Source organism: Bubalus bubalis, chromosome 6 (assembly GCF_019923935.1).
Source record: "Bubalus bubalis isolate 160015118507 breed Murrah chromosome 6, NDDB_SH_1, whole genome shotgun sequence".
In the NCBI taxonomy this organism is placed as follows: domain Eukaryota; kingdom Metazoa; phylum Chordata; class Mammalia; order Artiodactyla; family Bovidae; genus Bubalus; species Bubalus bubalis.
In genome coordinates this window covers 69,828,384-69,843,420 of record NC_059162.1, presented here as the reverse complement: position 1 = coordinate 69,843,420, position 15,037 = coordinate 69,828,384, and the positions used below count along the sequence as shown (strand labels likewise).

Genomic DNA, 15,037 nt, shown 5'->3' with positions numbered 1-15,037 from the left:
GCAAAGATCTTTCAGTTAAAAAAGGAAATCCTAGTGCGCACACTTGGTATCATATCCAAGGTTCTAAAACTTGAGCAAAAGAGTCTTGAAAGAGACAAAAACAAATATGAAGTATCTTAGGTAAGCCAGATTTTGCTTGGTTTTACAGCATCCTTGCCTGCTCCTAAGGGTTTGTCAACTAAATAAACAAACAATGTTGTCTTCTTTCACTTATTCAAAGTCACAACTGGCTACTCTTACCCTGGCAATGATGATTGTACTTATAAAACTGATTTTAGAGAATACTTTTTACTTTTTTAAAATGTGTCCAGATATCCTTTCTCCCCTCTTTCAAAACTCTTCCCCCAAATTTAATCTCTCCAGCATACCTTGTCCAATTAATCCAAGTCTACATCTGGCTTGGGACTTGGGTATGGTAGTTCTCCTAAAGAAAGCTGGGCTTACTCACATATGTTGCATCTAAGCTCTCAGGCACTCAGTTAGCACATTAACACTTTCTATGTGCTAGGCCCTGTGCTAAATGCTTTAAAGTATTTCATTCAATCCTCACAAAACCTACAAAGCAGACATATGTTCCACAAGGATGAAAAGAAAACAAGTCAGAGACATGATAGAGAATTTACGTAGGGTCACACAGCAGCTATGTGCCAAATCTCAACTCAGACTACCCATGTCCCGAGCCAGACAGCTCATTACTGAGGCTCTGCACTGGATACTGTTGACTGGCTCCTAGAAACCTTTCCCAAACCATTCTCTCTTGCCTATTGCCCACAGATGTTAGGAAAGTCAAACCTATTCTTTCCCACTCTGGTAAGTAGGCATGTTCATTGATGCAGTTCTTGGGCAACAAGATATAAAGGAAAGTCTAACGAAAACTTCTAGAAATGTTTTCCTCCCAGATTAAAAGAAAGCCATCTTTTTCTTTACTTTCCTTTGTATTTTTTAAAATTTATTTATTTCTAATTGGAGGATAATTACTTTACTATATTGTGCGGTTTCTGCCACACATCAACATGAATCAACCACAGATATACAAACGTCCACTCCCTCCTGAAACTCCATCCCACCTCCTTCCCCATTCCACCCCTCTAGGTTATCACAGAGCACCAGTTTGAGCTCCTTGCATCATATAGCAAATTCCCACTGGCTATCTATTTTACATATGGTAATATATATGTTTCCATGCTACTCTCTTAGTTCATCCCACCCTTTCCTTCCCCTACTGTGTCCATAAGTCTGTTCTCTATGTCTGTATCTCCATTGCTGCCCTGCAAACAGATTCATCAGTATCATCTTTCTAGATTTCATATATATGCATTAATATATGATATTTGTTTTCTCTTTCTGACTTACTTCACTCAGTACAATAGGCTCTAGGTTCATCCACCTCATTAGAACTGAAAAAGTCATTTTTTTCATCCATGTTTTTCCTTTCAGTTTGGAATGGTTTTATAAAGCTATTGTACATGGATCTAGGGATGGTCATCTTGGTACTATAAGGAAAAGACCAAAAAAATTTAAAATAAGGACCTTGATATGATAAAATAGAATCACCTACCTCCCAACTACTTGTGAAATAAACAATAAGTGTTGTTATAATTTTAAATGAAAGTGTTAGTTGCTCAGTTGTGTCCAACTCTTTGTGACCCCATGGACTGTAGCCCGCCAGGCTCCTCTGTCCATGGAATTCTCCAGGCAAGAATACTAGAGTGGGTAGCCTTTCCCTTCTCCAGGGGATCTTCCTGACCCAGGGATCCAACCCAGGTCTCCTGCTTTGCAGGCAGATTCTTTACCATCTGAGCCACCAAGGAAGCCCATTTGGCTTTCTGTTACTTGCCAATGAAAATATCCCTGTCTGATACCTACTAATCACCCTGCTGCCCAAGGATGGCAAAATTTAAGGAAGGTCAGTGACTTTTAAATCTTTTTTAAAAAATAAAATGTACCATTCTGGCCTTTTCTAGAACTCAAATGACTTTCTGGAACTAAATATGTGCTGAATATGATAACATAGTAAGCACTCAGCAAATATTAATTGAACTGATGAGCAAATGTACTCTTGGAATTTACCATAAATGGTCACTAAAATAGGTGACATATGTCAGCAATTCCTGAGCTAACTCCTAGGGATATTGGACCAACACAAGATATAGAGAGGTGTGGTCTCTACCCTCACAGAGTTTGCAGTTTAGTTAGAAGTAGGAAGACAACTGGAACACTATGAGGGCAGTGCCCTTACGGTACTTTAAAACAGCAGAGTCTTAGAAACAGCTTTTTTAAAAAAGAGAGCTTTGATAGTATCACTTAAAAATAGGAATATTCCACAGAAAAATGAAGAAGAAAATGACCAAAATGATTATTTATGGATGGGAGGATTTCAAGCAATTTTCATTTCCCTCTTTGAATTTTTCCACATAGAAAAATTTCAAAATATAGATAAGTATTAGAGGGAAAATAAAAAATCTATTGTGTCACTAGTACCAAGAGATTTGAGATCCTTTCTAAGTCTATTATTCTAATTTACAGCAGATTAGTTTTACTTGAATCTAAGCAACAGAAACAATATTATTGTAAATATCTTGGAGCAAGCTATGAAGAGAGACAACTTCTTAAAATGAGAGCCACATAATATTCACAAATATGAAATATTATCATCCATGGTATATAGAGAATGCCAAATTAACTGCTACTATAAAACATTATGATTCAATTCAATTTAAAATCCTTAGCTTTTAATGCTGTTTCATAACTACTATGTGCAATTTATATTGTCTGTTTAGTTCCCTGCTGTGTCTTCTCTTGTTTCAATATTTTGCCCTAAGAATTTTCATTAATTTATAAATGTTTATTACTATTATAAGAAAATAATAACCTTCATAGAAAAATGGATCACCAGCTTCAAATGTTCAATTTTCTATCCCAAGTAGTATCAGACACTGAGAGGTGGGGAGTAAGTTGATTACTAATCAGACTTAACAAAAGAGAAGCTCAACACTTACCAGTAGAGATCATTGACTTATTGCCTTAATTATTTCTCTTCACTTAGTCCTTTAATCATATTTTCTGTTTGCTTTCATTTTCATCTCCCTTTTTGAATTTCTGGCTTGCAGTCTCCACTCCTTATGACCCTCATATTGTTAAATCACTTATTTTCAGTGATCCTACACGTCATAAAAACCATCTTCAGCTTTAGAAGGACCAAGTTGGAACAAAAAAAAAAGCATCAGGAGTTGCAAACAGGTAGTATCATTGTGCCGCTGCTGCTGCTACTGCTGCTAAATCGCTTCAGTCGTGTCCGATTCTGTGCGACCCCACAGGCAGCAGTCCACCAGGTTTCCCCGTCTCTGGGATTCTCCAGGCAAGAACACTGGAGTGGGTTGCCATTTCCTTCTCCAATGCATGAAAGTGAAAAGTGAAAGTGAAGTCGCTCAGTCGTGTCCGACTCCTAGCAACCCCATGGATTGCAGCCTACCAGGCTCCTCCATCCATGGGATTTTCCAGGCAAGAGTACTAGGGTTTCCATAACAAAGTACTGCAGACTGGATGGTTTAAACAGAAATGTACTGTCTCACAGTTCTAGAGGCTGGAAGTCCAACATCAAGTTGTCAACAGGGTTGATTTTTTCTGCGGGCCACGAGGGAAGGATAAGCCCCAGCCTTTCTCTTGGGCCTACAGATGGCCATCTTCTCCCAATACCTTCTCATGGTCTTCTCTCTGTATGTACGTGTCTGTATTCTAATCTCCTCTTCTTATAGGGACCACAGTCATACTCGATTGAGGCCCACACAATTGGCCTCATTTCAGCTTAATTAACTCTTTAAAGACTTCCCTGGTGGCTCAGAGGGTAAAGTGTCTGTGTACAATGCAGGAGATCTGGGTTCGATCCCTGGGTCAGGAAGATTCCCTGGAGAAGGAAATGGCAACCCACTCCAGTGCTCTTGCCTGGAAAATCCCATGGACAGAGGAGCTTGGTACAGGCTACTGTCCATGGGGTCGCAAAGAGTCGGGCACCATTGAGCGACTTCACTTTCACTTTCATTTACAAATATAGTTATAGCTGAAGTATTGGGTGTTAGGCTTCAACATAAAAATTTGTAGGAAGGGGAAAGACAAAATTAAGCCCCAAACACAACTATAACCAGAAAGGTGATCGCTTTAAGTAGGTAACATGGACTTAGACAAAGGTAAAAAAGAACATGCTTCCTGGGTTCAAAGAAATGCAAGCTACTGCACTTTGACTCTGAATTATCCGTGTTGACAAACAGAAAAGATCATTGATGATCCATCAAAAGAGGAAACAGATACCTCCTGGGTCCCACCACATCTGTGCAGGGAACTGGGTTGGATGACAAGAGGATAATCAAACTCTCCAAAGACAGTCCCCAGAGCATGGGGCACAAGAAGAAATGGCACCTCACAGTAATCTGCCCATAGACAAAAAAATTTACCTTACAAAAGGGGCAGGAGACAAAAGGAATAGTGAGAGGGGTCCCAGCAGACAATGAGAAATTATTTAAAAATCCAAATCCATACACCTACACTTGAAATGTTCTTCACTTGTTAAGTACATTTCTTGTGGCTTACTATAAAAACAATTTGACAACAATTCTCAAAAAAACCTTTAATCCTAATATCGACCAGAATCTCTCTAAAGCATGATTTTTCAAGCTGTGGCTACTGAACTTGTCACATCTTTTTCTCTTTTCTCTGGAAAGACATTAATCCAGAAAGGCAAGCTCCCAGGTGGATAAGTTTAATTCAAATATATTTTCTGATACAACAAGGCACAGCAATGGTCTTGTCAATGAAGGATGTGTTCCCTAACTGAGAGCCCTACAGAGTGATTTGGTGCCTCTGGCTAGTGAAAGAACCAAATGGCTTCTTCTGGGCTGGAAACAAAGGTATAATGCATATTACATTTGGGTTGGGGCTTCCCTGATGGCCCAGATGGTGAAGAATTTGCCTGCAATGCAGGAGATTTGGGTTTGATCCCTGGGTCAGGAAGATCCCCTGGAGAAGAGAAGGCTACCCACTCTGGCATTCTTGCCTGGAGAATTCCATGGACAGAGGAGCCTGGTGAGCTATCATCTATGGGATCACAAAGAGTTGGACACAGCTGAGCAACTAACACACACACACACACACACACACATTTGGGTTGAATTTTTAGCCAGCAAAAGATACGAATGAACTATGTAGTAAAAATTATCATTGAAATTTTAATTCATAAAGTATAATAATGGTTTTCTGTATACCATCAGTTCATTTCAGTCGCTCAATCGTGTCTGACTCTTTGCAACCCCATGAATCGCAGCACGCCAGGCCTCCCTCAACTCCCGGAGTTCACCCAGACTCACGTCCATCGAGTCAATGATGCCATCCAGCCATCTCATCCTCTGTCGTCCCCTTCTCCTCCTGCCCCCAATCCCTCCCAGCATCAGTCTTTTCCAATGCTATTCAGTAATTCTTCATATGCGTGAACCATAGGAGCTAGGGCAAAACAAGGAACTAAGGAAAAAAATCAAAATGCAGTGTCCAACACTCAAATAACCTACTTTTGAGGGCACTAACCAAGTCCTGTTCAATAGCCCTTGTTGCAGTGCTGCAGTGCTTGCCCCTGAACACCTCTCTCCTCCAGCAACAAAATACAAAGAAACTATATGGGATGAAAAATAACTACATGCTTGCAGCAGCTGGGTCAAATTCTGGACAAAAGATACAAAGAGACCAAAAAACCCAACTGCTGCTTTGAAGAGCCCAGAGGGACAGCGGGGTAGTGCACATGCCCCCTGCACACAACAGTACCTAAGGGGTGGGCAAACTATCTAAGCCACCCCTCTGACCCAACCCCTGGATAAACCCCTACTCTCACCCCATATAAGGAACAAGCTCACCCCTAGCTCAGGGGGCAAGTAAGCAAGGGAAACTGTAAGAATACCGGACTGGGTTGCCATGCCCTCCTCCAGGAGATCTTCCCCACCCAGGAATCAAACCTGCATCTCTTATATTTCCTGCATTGGCAGGCAGGTTGTTTACCACCAGTACCACCTCAGAAGTCCACATTCATATTTATCTTATTTTAATTGAAAGCATAAATGTATGTCCTTTTTTGTAGTGTCAAAGGTTTTCCTCTGAATGCCTCAACTGATTCTCCTCTTTCTCCATCCTCTTTAAAAATATAAATCATGTTTATAATGTACCATTTGGGATTTCAAGTTTAGATAAAAGTGACAAAAGACACTTGCAAATCAGTATGAATGCAGAAACTTAATTTTTTTTCTCTTTTTCCAAATGTTCAGTTCAGTTCAAATGCTCAGTCATGTCCAACTCTTTGTGACCCCATGAATCACAGCATGCCAGGCCTCCCTGTTCATCACCAACTCCTGGAGTTCACTCAGACTCACGTCCATCGAGTCAGTGATGCCATCCAGCCATCTCATCCTCTGTCGTCCCCTTCTCCTCCTGCCACCAATCCCTCCCAGCATCAGAGTCTTTTCCAATGAGTCAACTCTTCGCATGAGGGGGCCAAAGTACTGGAGTTTCAGCTTTAGCATCATTCCTTCCAAAGAACACCAGGACTAATCTCCTTAAGGATGGACTGGTTGGATCTCCTTGCAGTCCAAGGGACTCTCAAGAGTCTTCTCCAACACCACAGTTCAAAAGCATCAATTCTTTGGCACTCAGCTTTCTTCACAGTCCAACTCTCACATCCATACATGACCACAGGAAAAACCATAGCCTTGACAAGACGGACCTTTGATGGCAAAGTAATGTCTCTGGTTTTGAATATGCTATCTAGGTTCGCCATAACTTTCCTTCCAAGGAGTAAGTGTCTTTTAATTTCATGGCTGCTATCAACATCTGCAGTGATTTTGGAGCCCCCAAAAAATAAAGTCTGACACTGTTTCCACTGTTTTCCCATCTATTTCCCATGAAGTGATGGGGCCAGATGCCATGATCTTCGTTTTCTGAATGTTGAGCTTTAAGCCAGCTTTTTCACTCACCTCTTTCACTTTCATCAAGAGGCTTTTTAGTTCCTCTTCACTTTCTGCCATAAGGGTGGTGTCATCTGCATATCTGAGGTGATTGATATTTCTCCCAGCAATCTTGATTCCAGCTTGTGCTTCTTCCAGCCCAGAGTTTCTCATGATATACTCTGCATAAAAGTTAAATAAGCAGGGTGACAATATACAGCCTTGACGTACTCCTTTTCCTATTTGGAACCAGTCTGTTGTTCCATGTCCAGTTCTAACTGTTGCTTCCTGACCTGCATATAGGTTTCTCAAGAGGCAGATCAGGTGGTCTGGTATTCCCATCTCTTTCAGAATTTTCCACAGTTTATTGTGATCCACACAGTCAAAGGCTTTGGCATAGTCAATAAAGCAGAAATAGATGTTTTTCTGGAACTCGCTTGCTTCCTCGATGATCCAGTGGATGTTGGCAACTTGATCTCTGGTTCCTAAGCCCACCTAATTGGACAATTTATTTTAAATTGATGGACATTTATGGAATCATTCCAAAGAATATACGATTTTCAACTATTTGTATGGGGAACTGAGTAAGTCATAGAGGGAAAGATCCAAAGAGTCAATGTGCATACTACTTCTTTGTTTTGTACCAAAATCAGCAACTAAAGCTTAAGGATTATTTCAGTACTAAATTCTAGAATCTGAAGTTTTCATTGAAACTGATATCTGTGAAAACCAAAAATCTTGAAAATACATAAACATCCCAGATCAGGATTATTTGAGGTTGATTTTAGAATTGCACAATGAGTCAGTTGAACATTGAAAATGTTTTATTTTCTTGTCTCCCCAAAAATCTTTTCATAGTTATTAATAACCAAAATAAATTGGGGGAAGTCTCTACTTCTAACAGCTTAGAAATGCCGATGTTCAATAGGGAATGAGAGAAAGAAGTGTGGATTGCTACACAGCAGCCTTCATTTGACAGCACCCTGTGTGCTAAACCAGAAGTTTGTAAACTGGGATATGTACTCCCATGGGATACCCAGAGATTTCCTAGGGGAACCCAGGCAAGGATTGTTTGAACGGAATCAATCTCTAAACCCTTAAGTTTCCTCCGTATACTCTCCTAATACTGGTCTGTCTAAAAAATGCACTCCAAGCCATGTTGAGCCAGCTCCTGCCTTTCCGTTTTGTAATCAACTTTCCACTTTCACAAAAGAAATGCATACGTCTCACCATATTGTGTCTTCTTAGGGTGTAGTGAACTTAGAAAAACATTTGTGAGACAAAGGGACAGTTTGAAGTATTATGTAGGTGTTGATATAATAAATGGCTTTGACTGGGCAACAAATATGATTGCAAATAGTTTCCAAGGTCTGCTTCCAGCACAACTGAAGGAGGACCTAATTGAGCTGTAATTTGGCAGATCATTGAAAAAAAGGGGTAATAGATCACTATGTGATGTTTGTCATATATCTCTGAAAACTTCAAAGAACTGAGTGATGTTGTATAGCAAATAGGGCTTCCCAGGTGGTGCTAGTGGTAAAGAACCTGACTGCCAATGCAGGAGACATAAGAGACATGGGGTTTGATCCCTGGGTCGGGAAGATTCCCTGGGGGAGGGCATGGTAACCAACTCTGGTATTTTTGCTGAGGAATCCCCATAGACAAAGGAGCCTGGTGGGCTATAGTCCACAGGGTTGCAAAGAGTCGGACACGACTGAAACAATTTAGCACGCATGCACGCACGCAGGCATAAAACAAATAACAAATCCCTTTCCATTCCCATCTAGTTATATGAACAGGTTTGTTAAGCAAAGGGATAAGAGATGACATCTCTTCTATAAAAAATAAGAGAACAAACTCTGTAACAAAATGATCAGAGAGGAAGCCAAGACAAATGAGCATGTTCAATTCACCTCCTTTAACCAGAAATAATTTACTCCATGAAGTCATGTTAATATTTAATATGAGGGTAAATAGAAACTACCCAATTTGAAATCAAATATTTAATTACTTCAAGTCTGAAATTCTGTGCCACAGATAATTTTGGTGGTAGGAGTGCTGAGCAACAAAGAGACTAGAATGCTCCTACAAAGTACTACACTTGCTAGTAAGGCAAAGATACTGTAATCAGTTTCATTAACAGTCAACACTACACATAGTTACAAATTATGTATGTGTGTGATATCTTTTAAGATCTACTCCCTTAGCCACTTTCAAATTTAAAATACAGTATTATTAACTATTGTCACCCTGACGTACATCACAACCACATGACTTATTTATAACTGGAGGATTGTACCTTTGACCACCTTCCCCCATTTTCCAACTGCTCCTCCACCCCTGACCCCTGGCCACCACCAATCTATTCTATGTATCTACGAGTTCATGTCGCTGTTGTTGTTGTTTTAGATTCCACATATAAGTGAGATCATTTGGTATCTGTGGTGATCATTTTGCAAAGTAGACAAATATCAAATCATTGTGTTGTACACCTGCAACTAATATAAGGTTGTATGTTAATTATACATCATTTTTTTAAAAAATAGAACAAGAAATACCATGCTGGATTGATAAAAAGAAGGCAGAGACAAAATGCAATGGATATTCCATATGTAAATGACATGTTGGTTTATAACCTTTTGGATATACATATACACTATAAACTATCTAAAAATTGATAATTTTACCTATAGCACTTTGTACTCTGCCTTTGATGAAATAGAACTGAGTGATTTGAGAGTACTAAGGATATGATCATTCTTTCTAAATCACAGTTCAGCATCTTCTGTTACTATAGAAACATATCTTCACATTAAATGGTATAAATGAATAAGTCTAAACCAAAAAAGAAAAGTTTCAAAACCTTGGAATAATCTTTCCAAACATACATCTTCTGCATTTTTATTTTCTCATAAACTATAATGCTTCCCATTCTTCCAGTTCCTCAAAGCAAATTTACAGATGAGTGTGACTATCTCTACTCAGAGCCAAGCTTATCTTTCACACAGGGAGCCACTGCACATGGATTCAGTGATGATCCTTTGAAGGAGTCAGAAGAGCCATATCATTTTATCCTCATGCATGACTGAGGGGTATAAAATCCCCATTCCACCTCCAGGACTAGAGCACAACCCACAAACACCCACACAAACAAATAGCAACTCAGGATGAAATTGAACAAATTCGAGGGACTATCAATTGAAATTTTCGACTCTAAAACAATTTCATTAGAGATGGCATTGCCAGAAACAGTACGTTATAGTTGACTTCCCCCAAATTACAATGCAGCTCAGAAACAAAGTCTCTATTATCATCTTTGGCAGAAGTTTTTAAGACCATTTTTATTTACTCCAAACTCTATTGGAACAAAGTCAGCACCAGGCCCTTTGCAATTTTTACGTCAAGTGTTTCCTGCTGTAATTAAGGAAGCAGTGGAACTCAAAGCAAGCACCAAGAGAAAGCATCCTATTGACTGGTGGAATTTTAGGAATTTCAAATTTCTGTTTTGCTGTAAAACTACATGTTATTACCACTTTAAATCTTAAAATGTAATAAATACAAATTGCTTCAGTAATGATGGAAAATTTTCTCAGCTTTAATGAAACATTTTATTTGCTACTGGAACTTTTATTCTTTCCAAATGGTGGCATAGACAAGAAAAATAATGACTACTTATATTGAGGGAAAACTTTAGCAATTTGAATAATTTTATTCTTGGGTGACTTTTAAGGCATTTGGAGTTTTTCTGTTTATTGTTTTCATTTACTTTTGAAGTACAAACAAAAAATATATACATATAGACACTATCACAATATTATTTTCTAATTCTATATCAAAATACTGATAGCTATGTACCACTAACACCTGTCAGAGGTTGGTCTGATCTGATTGAGAATTTTCATGCATTTAGGGCTCCCCCACATCTCAGCTCTTGACCATGAGAGGCAGATCGTGTAAAGGTTAGTCACACAGGCTCTGCAGCTGGACTCCTTGGCTTTTTATTAGAGCCCTGACCCGCTCCTACCTGTAAAATCTCTGAAAACTTCTCAGTCCTCAGTTTTCTTATGTGTGAAAAGAAGAGTTACTGGAATCTGCCTCGTGAAGTGAGTGGGAAAATTAATGAGGTCCGTCCCGTAAAACTGTAGACTAGAGTCTGGCACATGGTAAGCACTTAATAAATATTTAGCTCTTATATGGTTTTCTTTTGTGAATCCATCCACCTCTAGACTGGATGCACTGTCAGATGATATCATTCATTCCACAAGCATCTGTTGAGCACTACTTTATATAGGAATAAGCAAAGGGGGCACAAAGATGAATGAGACACAGTGTCTACAATTTTAGTGCACGATTATTATTGCATCTTGCTATCTTTCTTGCAGAGTACCATGAAGCACACTCTTTCACTAGATCACACATTTTCCTATTTTTCCCATGTGCTTGGAACTAATCGAGCTTCAGAAAAATTTCACTTCAGCTTCTGAAATCTTAATCATGTACAATTTAGTCAGCAGCTACAGGTTTTTCCACATTTGAAAATAGATGATTAAATGGTCTAATCAGATTCTGACTTAGCCAAAAACTTGAAAAACATAGGAAGACAACCATGACTGACACATTCATTTTCCTGAATGTGGACACTACAAAAAGCAGCTGCAGAAAAATAGTGCCATTTACATCCCACTGACCCACAGCAACTAAAACTGCACAGTTCAGCATCAAACCCTTCAAGTACCTAAGTGTTAGTCGCTCAGTCGTGTCTGACTCTTTTCGACCCTATGCACTGCAGCCTGCCAGGTTCCTCTGTCCATTGATTCTTCAGTATTCTTCAGAACACTGAAATGGGTTGCCACGCCCTCATCCAGGGATCTTCCAGACGCAGGGATCGAGCCCCGGTCTCCCCCATTGCAGGCAGATTCTTTACCATCTGAGCGACCAGAGGATCCCCTCACGTACCTAAACTGAACTCAATTTAAGATAAAATAGGAAGCTTATTTAGGCATAGTTTCATCATTTTCCAAAAAGTTCTGAAACTGACTTCCAACAGGGCACCTTATAGGCCTTTAGTTTTTTCAAACAATTTCATTTATGTCTTGCATTCAGAGAATTCATTAAAAAGCAAAATCTTTAAGTCTGACTATAAATCCTGAACCCAGCGACTAATGTGGTATTTCAGACATCACAAACTCCAAATGATCTTAAATATGTTGTCCTCTGCTAATTTGCTGCTCTTGAAAATGTGCAATAAATTCAATTAAAAAGGAAAGCATCTTCAAATTAGTTGCAAGATCAACTAGGATATTATCTGCTTACTAGATGTATCATAATAAAAAAAAACATCTAATATGCATTACATTGTTTAATTCAAAAGGAAACTGGATATTCTCTCTTCCAATAAAAGGACCAAGATCCGTTGGGGGTTGGTTTTATTTTTTTCTTTTCAACAGCCAATAATGACTGTGTTAACTTTCTAAAACAGACTGAATAATTGCCAAAATATGTCTTCCGAGGAGTCACCCTGCCCAACACAACAGGAGATCATGTGTAAACACACAGGCACCCTTCTTCCTTCTTCCTTCTTGCCTTTCTGCATCACACCACCTCCCCTGGTCACAATATTTAAAAACAAAAACAAAAACAAAAAACCCTATGATCCTTTTGAGATGGGGCAGATAAAAATCCTGAAATATGGGGTACCCCCACAGGAAACCTCCCTCAGTGCGTGGCACAACTCGTTTGAATGCAAGACGCCCCAGTGAGAATTTATCTCTAAGCCTTGATTCTCCAAACGAATGCGCATGTTTTGACCTTTGCTTTTGTATTTAAACACGTATGTTCCATCACGCAGGATCCTCTTGGTCTCAACTAATGTCCTTGCTTAATGTATGCATTTTTCACATCCATTTTTAAATCCTTCCTGAGTGAACATTTCAAAGGGGGTAAACGTCATGGAAAGAAGTGAGGGAGGGGAGAGGGGAGATACGAAGCCTGGGATGTCTGCCATCCTCGCTGCGACCCAGAATCCTTATTCTTTTCCTCCTCTCCCCAGCCCCCTCTCCCCGTTCGCCCCTTCCCTCAGCAGCAGGAGGAACGGGTGGAGGGGCCGCTGGCTGCAGCCGCCACCTGCCGCGGCGTGGAAAAGCTCCAGTTGTCACTTACCCAGCAGGGTGAGAATGGCTCATTTTTGCAGGATCCCTTTTGGACCCGCGGCGGGCACGGAGGGTGGGTTCGGGGGACCTGTGCACGCCGGGGCCGCGACAGTCGCCTTTGCCGGGTGGCTCCGCACTGCGGTCGCCAGTGCGCGGGGCACTGGGGCTGGGCCGCCGCCCCCGGGCGCCCGGGCTGCACGCAGCCTCCCAGGCCCTCACCCGCCCGCGGTATCCACGTCCTCCGGTTGCTAAGGCGGGAAGGAAGGCAAACGGGGAAGATTTAGAGAAGCCCAAGCGCTGCTGGAGCCGAGCCCAGGGAAGTTGGAAGTGAAGCCCAGCTTCCAGCGCTTTTACTGGGCCCAGATGTGAGAGGATACCCAGGCCCCTGCGCTGTAGCTCGAGGGCTCTCGTTCCCTAGGCACCTGCGATCTGAACACACACACCCACTATGCGGGCAGGTTCCCTAGGCACCTGCGACATGAAAACACACACACACACACGCCCTGCTTATGCTGGTGTGCTTTCTGCTAGGCCCTGGGAAGGGAGGGTTAGTTCAAGCTGTGGCTTTTGATTTTGTTTCTCCAACTGCCAGAGATTGCTGTTTCTGGATTTCCTCCTTGGAAAACCCCCAACCTTGCTCCTAACTGAGGTCACTACTTCTGGCAGACAGGGCTGAGGGTTCTGATATTCAGAAAGTGGGAAAGATGCTGTTCCTCACTGAAGCATGCTGGCACCTGGAACTTGTATTTGAATCTAGTAGGGAAAATGCAAGGCTTAGACAAAGAAGCCTGGGTTTATTCAAGGGGGCCTTGGTGTGGAGGAAGTTGAAAGCCTAGGATTCAGATGAGCTATTCCTAGTCCTGTTTTTGCTTTGTCAGATTCTATGCTGGGTAATTTGACCTCCGGCCTCAGGTTTGCCTTGTATAAGTCAGGGTTGGACACATTCAAGGTGACTGAGTTCTCCATGGATCTCAGTTCTAGCTCAGCCACACTTACCAGCATGAAGAGCATCATCTCATTAATGGCATTCTGCTTTCCCATGCGTCCTAAAGGCCCACCAAGAACATCAGAGTCCAGTCTGCTTCACATGACATTCAAGCCCCTTTATCATCTGTCCCCAGCATCCTTTGTCAACCTCATTGTGACCACTTTCTCCGCCTCTGCTACCCTAAACTCTAGCAAGACCAAATTTTCACTTTCCCTCTCATGGGAACATGCTTCTACCCTGACAACTTGACAAACTTCTATTCATCCTTCAACTCTTACTTCAATTCTTGTCTTCTTTGACATCTCCAGGTGAGTTGATGACTCCTGCCTCTGGGGACCCACTCTGCCTGGACATATATGTTTCATACTTACTTACTGATCTGTGGATGCCTTTCCTACTTGAACCTGAGCTTCTCTATTTCATGGTGTATATCTATTTTATTTTTCAGTAGTCTCAGAGGCCAACAGCAGTGTAACAATTGTTTGGGGTATAAATGAAGGCAAAAAGAAAAATCTCTTCAAAATGGTTTCATTTTTACTGCTGCTGCTGCTACTGCCGCTAAGTCGCTTCAGTCGTGTCCGACTCTGTGTGACCCCATAGACGGCAGCCCACCAGGCTCTGCCGTCCCTGGGATTCTCCAGGCAAGAACACTGGAGTGGGTTGCCATTTCCTTCTCATTTTTACTGAGTACTTACTAAATGCTCTCCTTGGTCTTTTATTGAGCAGTTACTAACTGTTCATTATCTCACTTAATCCTTACCTCTATTCTCTAAAGTTGGTTTTTTTCTTCCATTTCATAAGACACAGAGAAGTTATTTTTTTTTTTGCCTGAAGTGTATAATAGCTTCTAAGTGGGAAAACCAGGATTCAAATACAACTCTGATTCCAAAACCTGTGTTTTTAACAATTACAGATTCCTTTCTCCA

At 41.0% G+C, this 15,037-nt stretch overlaps 1 protein-coding gene across 1 annotated transcript in view; it reads right to left on the bottom strand.

The window, feature by feature from the left end:
* ERICH3 (glutamate rich 3) overlaps positions 1–13,605 on the bottom strand; it is a 127,156-nt gene extending 113,551 nt beyond the window's left edge. The window contains exon 1 of the mRNA XM_025288445.3: positions 13,134–13,605. Coding sequence (XP_025144230.1) covers positions 13,134–13,156 — 23 coding nt within the window. The 5' untranslated portion in view covers positions 13,157–13,605. The remainder of the gene's footprint in view (positions 1–13,133) is intronic.
* Positions 13,606–15,037: the final 1,432 nt, after the last annotated feature.